Consider the following 13,407-nt stretch of genomic DNA (forward strand, 5'->3'; position numbering starts at 1 on the left):
TTGCCCCTCTCTCCAAAACTCTTGTATTCAACTTCCTAGCAACCCCATCCATAAACAAATTAAACAACCATCACACCCCTGCCGCAAACCGACATTCACTGGGAACCAATCACTTCTTTCTCTTCCTACTCGTACACATGCCTTACATCCTTGATAAAAACTTTTCACTGCTTCTAGCAAGTCACCTCCCACACCATATACTCTTGATATCTTCCACACAGCATCTTCATCAACTCTATCATATGCCTTCTCGTGATCCATAAATGCGACATACAAATCCATCTGCTTTTCTAAGTATTTCTCACATACCACTTCTGAAACCACACTGCTCCTCCCCAATCTGGTGCTCTGTACATGCCTTCACCCTCTCGATCAATACCCTCCCATACAATTTCCCAGAATACTCAACAAACTCATACCTAGGTAATTTGAACACTCACCCTTATCACCTTTGCCTTTGTACAATGGCACTATACATGCATTCCGCCAATCCTCAGGCACGTCACCATCAACCATACATACACTGAATATCCTCATCAACCATACATACACTAAATATCCTCACCAACCAGTCAACAACACAGTAACCCCCCTTTTTTTTAAAATTCCACAGCAATACCATCCAAACCCGCCGCCTTGCCGGCTTTCATCTTCCGCAAAACTTTCAGTACCTCTTCTTTGTTTACCAACTCATTCTCTCTTCACCCTGTATCTACCACTCTGTCATCACACACATTCAATAAACCTTCAAAATACTCACTCCATATCCCTCTCACTTCACTACTGCTTGTTATTACTTCCCCATTTGTCCCCATCACCGATGTTCCCATTTGTTCTCTTGTCTTACGCACTTTATTTACCTCCTTCCAAAACATCTTTTTATTCTCCCTAAAATTTGATGATATTCTCTCACCCCAACTCTCATTTGCCCTCTTTTTCACCTCTTGCACTTTTCTCTTGACCTCTTCCCCTTATACATCTCCCAGTCATTTGCACTATTTCCCTGCAAAACTCGTCCAAATGCCTCTCTCTTCTCTTTCACTAACAATCTTACTTCTTCATCCCACCACTCACTACCCTTTGTAATCTGCCCACCTCCCACATTTCTCATGCCACAAGCATCTTTTGCACAAGCATTGAGAACAGAGGACTGAGCCTTAGAGGGAAAACTACTCATATGGCCCACTTCCCTGTGTTTCTTCTTTTGGAAAATTATACTGGAGAGGAGGATTTCCAGCCCCCCTCCTCATGCTCCTGTAGTGGCCTTCTACGACACGCAAGAGAAGACGTGGAAAGTATTTTTCCTCTACTATCTTCAGGGATGTATATATATATATATATATATATATATATATATATATATATATATATATATATATATATATATATTTTTTTTTTTTTTATTATACTTTGTCGCTGTCTCCCGCGTTTGCGAGGTAGCGCAAGGAAACAGACGAAAGAAATGGCCCACCCCCCCCCCCCCATACACATGTATATACATACGTCCACACACGCAAATATACATACCTACACAGCTTTCCATGGTTTACCCCAGACGCTTCACATGCCTTGATTCAATCCACTGACAGCACGTCAACCCCGGTATACCACATCGCTCCAATTCACTCTATTCCTTGCCCTCCTTTCACCCTCCTGCATGTTCAGGCCCCGATCACACAAAATCTTTTTCACTCCATCTTTCCACCTCCAATTTGGTCTCCCTCTTCTCCTCGTTCCCTCCACCTCCGACACATATATCCTCTTGGTCAATCTTTCCTCACTCATTCTCTCCATGTGCCCAAACCACTTCAAAACACCCTCTTCTGCTCTCTCAACCACGCTCTTTTTATTTCCACACATCTCTCTTACCCTTACGTTACTCGCTCGATCAAACCACCTCACACCACACATTGTCCTCAAACATCTCATTTCCAGCACATCCATCCTCCTGCGCACAACTCTATCCATAGCCCACGCCTCGCAACCATACAACATTGTTGGAACCACTATTCCTTCAAACATACCCATTTTTGCTTTCCGAGATAATGTTCTCGACTTCCACACATTCTTCAAGGCCCCCAGAATTTTCGCTCCCTCCCCCACCCTATGATCCACTTCCGCTTCCATGGTTCCATCCGCTGCCAGATCCACTCCCAGATATTTAAAACACTTCACTTCCTCCAGTTTTTCTCCATTCAAACTCACCTCCCAATTGACTTGGTCTCCCTCTTCTCCTCGTTCCCTCCACCTCCGACACATATATCCTCTTGGTCAATCTTTCCTCACTCATTCTCTCCATGTGCCCAAACCACTTCCACACATTCTTCAATGCTCTCAGAATTTTCGCCCCCTCCCCCACCCTATGATCCACTTCCGCTTCCATGGTTCCATCCGCTGCCAGATCCACTCCCAGATATCTAAAACACTTCACTTCCTCCAGTTTTTCTCCATTCAAACTCACCTCCCAATTGACTTGACCCATATATATATATATATATATATATATATATATATATATATATATATATATTTCCCGCATTAGCGAGGTAGCGTTAAGAACAGAGGACTGGGCCTTTGAGGGAATATCCTCATATGGCCCCCTTCTCTGTTCCTTCTTTTGGAAAATTTAAAAAAAAAATGAGAGGGGAGGATTTCCAGCCCCCCGCTCCCTTCCCTTTTAGTCGCCTTCTACGACATGCAGGGAATACGTGGGAAGTATTCTTTCTCCCCTATATATATTTATCTATTTATTCACTTTGCCCCGTCGCCGTCCCCCGCACCAGCGAGGCAGCGCAAGGAAACAGACGAAATATATATATATATTGGAAAGGATCACAATATATATAGGACTTGTGATCCTTTCCAATATATATATATATATATATATGTATATATAGAGAGAGAAACATTACTCTCTTACTCTCTGCACTTATCGTGTGTTACGGGGAGAGTTTTCCTTCGTGTTGCCCCGTCTCTTAATCTTGCATATATATGTTCAGTGTCTTTATTCTTATGTACACACACACACACACACACACACACACACACACACACACACACACACACACACACACACACACACACACACCAGCCGAAGCCAGGTATCCATTTTCGAGCATCCCCAATGAGAGGATGAACGTCTGGGTTTCAACGTAGGCCGACTGCCGCTCCCATGACTCGAACCAATGCGTTACAGATCCCGGACAGGAACGTGGTGACTCATGGTCAGTTACGCTAACCTACCTCCTGGATGTGTGTGTGTGTGTGTGTGTGTGTGTGTGTGTGTGTGTGTGTGTGTGTAGAGAGAGAGAGAGAGAGAGAGAGAGAGAGAGAGAGAGAGAGAGAGAGAGAGAGAGAGAGAGAGAGAGAGAGAGAGAGATTAAGCAACTTCATTATAAACAGCAGGAGATATCCTTCCTGATTGTCAAACATTCTCTCTCTCTCTCTCTCTCTCTCTCTCTCTCTCTCTCTCTCTCTCTCTCTCTCTCTCTCTCTCTCTCTCTCTCTCTCGGAAATCCCGTCCTTTTCTTCCTGTTCACCAATACGACTGTTAATCCATGAATAAAAAGAATATTTCCTCTGACAGCGGAAGATTTCAGTGGACTGGACTAGGCGACCACCGGTCAGATCTCAAGGCTTCTTTCCAGCACGAGACAGAATTCCACAAAGAATAGTCCATGATCCAGCCCTTTCTAATAAGTATTATCAGAGGATACGTAACTACTGCTTGAGGTGAGATGCAAACGCTGTGGACTCAGGCCATTCCGATGGCCTAATGCACTGTCGCTATGCATCAGTATGCTGTTTCCTGTGGGGCGAGGTAGCGTCAAGAATGGATGAAGGCAAGTATGAATGTGTACATGTGTATATAGGTATATATCTGTATATGTGTGAGTATGGGCGTTTATGTATTAGCATATATATATATATATATATATATATATATATATATATATATATATATATATATGTAAGGCATGTGTACGTGTAGGAAGAGAGGAAAGTGATTGGTTCTCAGTGAATGTAGGTTTGCGGCAGGGGTGTGTGATGTCTCCATGGTTGTTTAATTTGTTTATGGATGGGGTTGTTAGGGAGGTAAATGCAAGAGTTTTGGAAAGAGGGGCAAGTATGAAGTCTGTTGGGGATGAGAGAGCCTGGGAAATGAGTCAGTTGTTGTTCGCTGATGATACAGCGCTGGTGGCTAATTCATGTGAGAAACTGCAGAAGCTGGTGACTGAGTTTGGTAAAGTGTGTGGAAGAAGAAAGTTAAGAGTAAATGTGAATAAGAGCAAGGTTATTAGGTACAGTAGGGTTGAGGATCAAGTCAATTGGGAGGTGAGTTTGAATGGAGAAAAACTGGAGGAAGTGAAGTGTTTTAAATATCTGGGAGTGGATCTGGCAGCGGATGGAACCATGGAAGCGGAAGTGGATCATAGGGTGGGGGAGGGAGCGAAAATTCTGAGAGCCTTGAAGAATGTGTGGAAGTCGAGAACATTATCTCGGAAAGCAAAAATGGGTATGTTTGAAGGAATAGTGGTTCCAACAATGTTGTATGGTTGCGAGGCGTGGGCTATGGATAGAGTTGTGCGCAGGAGGATGGATGTGCTGGAAATGAGATGTTTGAGGACAATGTGTGGTGTGAGGTGGTTTGATCGAGTAAGTAACGTAAGGGTAAGAGAGATGTGTGGAAATAAAAAGAGCGTGGTTGAGAGAGCAGAAGAGGGTGTTTTGAAATGGTTCGGGCACATGGAGAGAATGAGTGAGGAAAGATTGACCAAGAGAATATATGTGTCTGAGGTGGAGGGAACGAGGAGAAGAGGGAGACCAAATTGGAGGTGGAAAGATGGAGTGAAAAAGATTTTGTGTGATCGGGGCCTGAACATGCAGGAGGGTGAAAGGAGGGCAAGGAATAGAGTGAATTGGAGCGATGTGGTATACCGGGGTTGACGTGCTGTCAGTGGATTGAATCAAGGCATGTGAAGCGTCTGGGGTAAACCATGGAAAGCTGTGTAGGTATGTATATTTGCGTGTGTGGACGTATGTATATACATGTGTATGGGGGTGGGTTGGGCCATTTCTTTCGTCTGTTTCCTTGCGCTACCTCGCAAACGCGGGAGACAGCGACAAAGCATAATATATATATATATATATATATATATATATATATATATATATATATATATATATATATATATATATATATATATATATATATATATATATATATATATATATATATATATATATATATATACACACACACACACACACACACACACAAACAAACAACAATACGCCAATGTGTTTACGACTACCGTTTGTATGTTATGGGGAGAGAGTTTTACGCTCGTGCGTGTGTGTGTGTGTGTGTGTGTGCGTGCGTTTTACTAACATGAAATGCCAAATGCTTAAGTTACGTTGAACTATCAGTGTTGTTTTACTGCAGTCACTTATGCATATCTTATCTTGTATTACCTCTGTTAGCCAGGTAATTAATGCCTGTTCTGATGAATTTAATCAGTTGGGGATATCTTATATCTAAACTACCGTTATACATGATTAAACCACTACGGCGTTGAGTTTGCGTTTTCTATTTATCTAACGAAAGAATTCAGTCTCGTAATAAGTTTGTAATTATACCTCGTCTTTGAATAAGGTATCAAATATATATGTACCGTAAGAAATGGAAGCCTATTAGTATGATATACTATTGATTTTTATTTTTGTTATTGTTTTGTCCTCAGCAGTTGTCATACTGAGGTGATCACGCGGTGATTGGCCAACACGTGGCTGTGACGTCAGGAGACATTATGGCGGGTTCAGAGCCACACGCTGCATACGATCCGACGATGTTTTTCATATCACTTGTGATTGGAGCCACTATAATCGTGTTGATATGGCTCATGCGGCGGGGGAATGATAAAACCAGTGTTCAAAGTGCGAAAAGCAGTAAGTACATGATAAAATAGTCTTACTATATGCATTTTTGTTCTCTGGGAGGAGGGAGGACACGATGGATTGCCATGCAAAAATTTCATCCGGTGTCAATCCCGTGAAATTCCCAGGTTCTTTATTTTCTGAGGTGAACAGTGTCATATAGTGGTTTTAGTGATCATGAAATTCGCACAGAGAGAGAACCTCATTATATCCTAATGGGAATGAATAGCGGGAAAGTCACGCCAGGAACCGGGTTTGTACTTCCTGCATTCCAACTTGGTCCATCCGCGGGAAACTTCACGGCCTATTCACGTCTTGCCATTGCCGATTTGCTTTAAGGACCCCATGAAGCGTAAACGATCCACGATTTTCCTATTATTATTACGGAAGAGAGCAGACAGAAGCCGTCAATGGGTCGGAAATGTGTGACTGGTAACTGAACCAGTGTGCATGTGTGTCAACTTAACTGTTCCCGACCATGAAGTAGGTCATTCACATAGGTCTACACATTGCACGATTGAATATGATTCCCTTTGTTTTCAAAATCTCATGTTAAAGGTAACAGGAAGTATAACTGAGGTAATGAAATTCTGGACTGCAGTTGAATTAGAAATGTGGGAATGTGTGTTGTGGTGGTTGTAGATTGACATCTGAAATCAAGTGTTTTAAATGGAATTAAGATGACATGGTTTTAGATATTTTCCTCAGTGTTCATGTAGACAAGATATGATTATGCTTTCTATTCATTAACAATAAGATATTGTAATATTCTAACAGGAAGTTAAGTAAACTACCGGGCGTTCAGAATGGGGGAAATTATTGAATTGTTGTTGAGATTGGAGTATTAGACTAGGTAATATTTAGATTATTCATGAGTATACCTCTGCCACTGTAATAGCTCGGGATATTTAGCGATATTTCGCGATGGTGTTTTAATCTGTGGGTCAACGGCCATAACATTGTATTTATATTGTCAAGAAAGCCAACCAGGTATTCAGCAGATCATGTACCTGCTCTTTTGACGATAAGAACAGGTCCAATATCACCAGCCTTCATATCTAGTATGTCTGTTATTGGAATACTGTGTGCAGGCCAGTAAACTGTAATATCATTGGTATAAACAATACCGAAAATAGGAGAATGATAAAGTGTTCGTTAGGCATTCAAGTCACAAATATAAACAAATTTAATGACACATATGTGGTTATAAGAATTCAAGATGTTACATACATTTTGGGGGCCTAAACCCTGAGATTGCTCTGATTGATAAAAGATCAGCTAGAGGGCATGGTTACAAACTTTTCATAGATATTGTAAATAATTATAGTTTTTTATCAGAAGTACTTGTTGAATCAATTACGGCAGCCACTATAAACGAGTTCAAGGCAAGAATAGATCTTTACTGAGGCGCTTAGTTGGGGCACCAAATGAGCCACTGCATGGTTACTGCTTAAGCAGTCCTGCACCAACTCCCACAGACAGTAGGGTAGTGTTGGTTGGAAAAAAGTAATGTTTAAAGAACCAATTATGGTAGTAGGCATGGGACAAGTATATTTACTCTTTTGTGTTATGTAAGGCAAGTATGAAAGCTTTGCTTATCATTGTCTATTTATAGATATGAATATACGAATATCAGTGCACTTGGTACCACATGCAGTGGCTACTTTTTTTTTTGTGCATGTTTGTGTGGAGTGAGGAAGATGCTTAAATCATGGTCGTGCCTAATATATTTAGGATTGGGTAGCTGTGCACAATATTTTGCTTACCGGTTCACAGTCCTAGTTTAGTGTTTGGAAAATACAATAAGAATTGTGGTTCGTTCCTTTTTATTGAAAGATATTTAAGATGTTGATAGTGAGGTTCATTTATATTTGGGAAAATGTGTGGTTAATGTATAAGTAGGAAACATGCTTGTGAAATATCAGCAGAACCCATAAGAACTTAACATAGTGCTGAAACGAGCTTGTGAAATATCAGCAGAACTAATAAGAATATGATTTATTTGCTGAAATGATAAAACTGCAACATTAAATTCATCTGCCAATGGGGATGACATCGCCCCTTGTGATGGCATGTGTTTGTTGATATCCTGCACCATTTTTGTCTTGCTTGATCATTTATTGTGACTACAGTTTTGAACAATGAAGGAAATCTTGACTGCAATGGAGATTGGATGAGCGTTTCATAGGTTGTTTTGATTTTTTACAAATGTGTCATCTGTTTTTAACATTTTCCCTGATACTGCTACTATATTATCATTAAATGAAATATACTGTCTGGAATCATATACTGCAGTTATTGTGTTTTCAAAATAATCGTTTATTGAAGCTAATAGTGATGAGTAATTGATGAATTATCAAATGTTGAAAATGAACACTTCTTGGAAGGCATGGGGAATTTGGCAAGCTCTTTATGATTTGATTTTTTTTTGTGTGTGTGTTATGCCAACTTTTGCATTTCCCTTAACATTTTTGCTGATGATAACCTTCAGCACTACAGTATTGTATTATTTAATTCAGATTATAATGTGGTAAGTAGTTCAGTTTTGCATCGACTATCTTTTAGACATTCTGTGATTTGTTTGTAGTGGTATGGCAGTATGGCTAGCCTGGTCGGTTGTCATGCTATGTTGTTGTCTTCAGGCAGCAAAGAGTTCTGAATGATCGCTTGGCAGTGGCAGTGGAGACTTATGGTCAGCAGGCAGAGTTTTGCATTATTTCAGGGAAGTCACTGGGATTAGATAGAACTCTGAAAATTTTTATGCATATGTGGTTAATTTGTACTCCAAGCTATCTGTTGTCTGTTAGCATTTGTTGGCATTTTCATGATGCTTTGTTATGAGGGTTACTAGTATGTTTTGACTAGAATATTCAAAATTTATTTATCTCAGCTGCTTAAGGGGTGGAATGAGGTTTTTGTAGGTTCTAGCAAGTATTTACAAGTATATCACATGCCTTTACATAAATTCTACATTTTACCCTGGTAGCTGTAGGTAACCAACACAACGACCTTGATGTATGTAATCCTTTTTAATGTAATGCTCAAAATTGTGCTCTGTACTTGATTTTATATTCTCTAAACACTAACCTTGCGTTGCAGAATACATTTATGCTGTCTAAGGTGAGTAGTGATGTGGAGTTGAACTATACTTTTGCCAAAATAATGTACTTGATTTTTATATTCTCTGAACACAAAACTAGCGTTGCAGAATACATTCACACTGTCTAAGGTGAGTAGTGGTGTGGAGTTAAACTATACTTTTGCCAAACTAAAGTAGCTTAAGTAAGGTAATATCCTCTGGGGGATTAGGTGAGCTTATCGTAGTGTTGTTTTCCAACGTTCACTTATACATTGATTAAACCCTCCCATTCCCATGATATTGATAACCCACTTTAACTTTTTTTTTTGATGAGCTAGTTTTGGTGTGTAGCTAAACTGTTAATCAGTTATATTTACTTTTGTGATTATAGTGGGATAGGCTATGGGTATCAGGGAGTATTTGGGTTATGTTGCATGATAGTATATTAAGTACCAGCAGAAATCAAAAGTTTATGAATACTTTATCTAACTTTGCCAAGGGGTAAATATTCTTACTATCTTTTGTTGGCCTCACCACTTGAATCAGTTTGTGCATTCAGAAATAAGGTTTTTAGTGTTCTCATTTCATATAATATGATTCTTGTATCAATTTTTGAAAATCAGCATTGGAATTACAAAGAAGTAATTCTGAATATGTTCATGAACTTGAATATGAGAATGATGTAGTCTTGCTCTGCATGCTCTTGGCTGTCCAGTGACTAAGTGATACTCATTGTCAGTAAGGGGAAATATTTGGTCTGTTGAGCTATCCTCTCTCTGTGGATGGGAAAATAGCTCCTTTCCTTTGGTGTGGTAAGAGATGAAAAAGATTCATTCTAATATTAAAAAAGTTTATTTTCAAGAAAAAAAGGTACCCTAGACACAATAGCGAGGTGCCTGCTCTACAATATTATCAGTTGTAGCTGGCTGCACCCATGTTAGCACAAAGAAACAGTATCCCATATACATTATCTTTGGACTTTAGCAACCGTATTTATACCTTTCAAAGATCTTACAGCATTATTGATCACATCTATTAATTAAACCTAGATGGCATAGTATGCTATATTCTAAGATATGATGTTCAAGTGTATGAATTTTCTCAATTTTTTTTATCATCTTTCTCTTAACTGTGTATTCCCATCAATTTTTCTGTGTTAGCCACAATAATACCCTTACACTTATTCATTCCATGTGTATGGGGTCCATTATGTGTATATTAATCATGTCACTTGACATCCCTTTTGATGTTTGTAGTAGTCTCCCTTCCCAGTAACTCCGATGTTCTTTTTGATACTGTTCATTGATTAAGCTCAATATTAAGGCTCATGAATATCTACGTCATCGCTTGTGCACAAATATTTAGCCATTGTAACTTCATTTCAGAGATTGAACTATAGAGTTTCCCAGAGGAATGGAATCTGTCTTCCCCCATTTTCAGTAAACCTAACTCTACATTCTCATTTAGAATACATGATTGTTTATCATGTGCACATATGTTTCTTATTACTAAAATGTAATTTTCATTGTCTAACAACTTCAAATTCTCCCAGCATTGCAATAAAGCTGCCAAGAAAGCAAATAGGATGTCAGGATCTATAAATAAACTTAATGTTTATTATCTTTAGCCATTGTAACTTCATTTCTGAGATTAAACTATAGAGTTTCCCAGAGGAATGGAATCTGTCTTCCCCCATTTTCAGTAAACCTAACTCTACATTCTCATTCAGAATACATGATTGTTTATCATGTGCACATGTGTTTCTTATTACTAGTATGTAATTTTCATTGTCTAACAACTTCAAATTCTCCCAGCATTGCAATAAAGCTGCCAAGAAAGCAAATAGGATGTCAGGATCTATAAATAAACTTAATGTACAAAAGCAAAGATGTGATGTTGCTGCTATACTCAGTGAAGTCTAGTTAGACCACTCCTTGAATATGCAAGGAATAAGCAAGGATGTTCTTAAATTGGAAGTAGTGCAGTGAAGAGCAACTAAGTCGATTCCCTCCTGGCGTAACAGACAATATGAGGAGAAACTGTAAATTTAAACTTGTTCTCCCTAAGCAAGAGGAACCTCTGGGGCAAATGAATAGGATGTTTCATAATACTTAGAGGATTCAACAATGTTGATATTGATAATTTCTTTACAGTAATGCCAGCATTATCGATGAGAGGAAATGGATTAGAACTTAAGAGGTCACTGAGTTTAATATGGACTGTATGAAATCTTTCTACCACCATTATTGATGCATAGAATAAGCTCCCAGAAATGTTGTTCAAGACAACACTATCTTCAAGATAGGCTTGATTATCATTTGTCACTCCGATATTGAATAATTCATTTGATCAGTCATCATAATGCAGTAGTAGGTCATGCTACCTTCTCAACCCCTGATCTCCCCCTGACTTTCTTGCAGTATCATAATAACTGAGTAATCCATGTCACATGCTTTGAGAGAGAGATTTAGAATTACTGTATCATTCTTCAACATCAGGTATAATGTAGTCATGGTAAGTCGAGAGGCTGGAGTTCGTTTATCCTTGGTATTGCCTTTATAAGAAAAAGTGAAGGGAGTCGAGTCGTTGTTGATGAGGTGCATAACATATTCATGTTCATTCTTCCTTATAACTTTCCTATAGAAATTTCCTTCTGGTTTATTAATCCTGCCAGGTATTTTATACTGTTTTCATGCTGGTGTGTGCAGGAGGGAGTGGAGGGGGGGGAGAGAGCCTTTGCTTTGCTATCCTTTTCTTCCACTGCTCATGATATTTTTTTTCAAGGCCAAGCCACCTCAACTGGACCGTGGGTCTGTGTGGCCTGTGTATGCAACTCTAACTCAAAAGGTTTCTTATAAGTAGTTTGTTAGAAATTACCATAATGTTATTTGGGCTTTAGATATTTCTTAAAGCAGTACTGGTACATGTACAGTGGTTCTGTTTATAAACAACAAAATCTACATTATTTTGCGGAGCAGGATTTCCTCCACTAGGACGTTATTTTGTGGAGCAGGATTTCCTGCCACTAGGCAGTTGATTGAATAATCTGTTCTTATGAGTTTGTAACTTATACTTTGTAGGTCATTTAGTTGAATGGCATGTATTGTCCTCAAAACATGGATTTGATCTTTGTGGTAAATACAACTGAAACAGAAATTTTATTTCGGTTTATTTTGAATTAATTTTCTGTAAATGAGGAGTATGTCGTGACTTGTTTGTTCTTTTCTGTTAGTCCATGCTTCATAGGGTGCCAGCATTTGCTGCGGTCTATGGATTTTACTGATGGAGTGTGAACAACTAGACACTTTTAGATATTTCATGGGCTGTCGATGAATGCTGTAATGTATACATTTACTAATGCTGCCTGTATGACTAGACAGTATTGATGTTTCTGCTGTAAAAGATTAGAAAATTCAGAAGGGGCATAAATGAAATTATCTTCCCTTGTTATTCTCTCTCTCTCAACAATGTTAAGAACAGTGTACCAGATTTGTGCAACAGCCCAGTAATGAATTGAACAAAAGGAAAAAATGACAAAAATATTGGATTTACTTTACTTCTGACAAATGATTGACCTGATTTGTCAAAAGTTGTTCTTTGGTGCACAGAAGTCAATACCAAGTGATCATTTTAACAGAGAATCTGAAAGTGTTCTAGTTATCTTTTTATTGTCTGGTTATAGCAAGGTTCCTAGTTGAATATTTTGGACCAGTTCTCATGTCTTCAGTTATCTTGTGTTTGAGGGCATTTGATGAGAAAGCTAGAGGCTTTAGAAGAGAGAAGATGAGGGGTGACTTGATCACAACCATAAGTATTTAAAAGAAATTGACAAAGTAGACTGTGGACAGTACTTTGAAATTTGCAGTGATAGAGTAACCAGAGGACATGGCATGAAATTAAGAAACTTGTAAAAAGAGGATGGAAAGAGGTGTCCTGCAAAAACCACACCTGGTGTTAGCAACATTGTTGGGCCCTGTGCCCCCAATGCTGACAATTCCTAGAGAGACTTGTCCTCCCAATAAAGTGCTCCATCTTGCAGAGGAAGTGGCAGTAACTTAATTCTTCTTCCAGCCACTAACCACATTTCTTTTCTCCCAGATAAGTGAATTTTCTTAGTTGCAGTGGGTGATAAGTACGAGTTTTTTCTAATGACATTTGTCATTATATCCCATAAACAACATTGAAAGATAAATGACCCGACAGACTTCTTCCTAAACAGTAATCCCCTGATTGTACACATAACAGATATTGTCACGTCAGCACAAGAATTTGGGAGGGCTGATGAGAAGATGCCCATGCACTCAGCCCCAGGCCCATGCTCTTGGAAGTCAGTGTTTATAAAGAAATATAAGACTTTTAGGATATGCACTATATATCCTCTGGAGAAAAAG

General features: G+C 39.0%; 1 protein-coding gene across 3 annotated transcripts in view; it reads left to right on the forward strand.

Moving 5' to 3' along the window:
- The window catches only part of LOC139759819 (transducin beta-like protein 2), a 296,157-nt gene that overhangs the window by 14,825 nt on the left and 267,925 nt on the right, over nt 1-13,407 (forward strand). Inside the window, exon 1 of one of the 3 annotated variants that reach the window (XM_071682308.1) lies at nt 5,792-5,949. The exons of the other annotated variants lie outside the window; for them this stretch is intronic. Coding sequence (XP_071538409.1) covers nt 5,811-5,949 — 139 coding nt within the window. The 5' untranslated portion in view covers nt 5,792-5,810. Of the gene's footprint in view, nt 1-5,791; nt 5,950-13,407 lie in introns of those variants that run through there. 3 annotated transcript variants of the gene reach the window in all.

This window comes from Panulirus ornatus, chromosome 34, assembly GCF_036320965.1.
Source record: "Panulirus ornatus isolate Po-2019 chromosome 34, ASM3632096v1, whole genome shotgun sequence".
Lineage (NCBI taxonomy): Eukaryota > Metazoa > Arthropoda > Malacostraca > Decapoda > Palinuridae > Panulirus > Panulirus ornatus.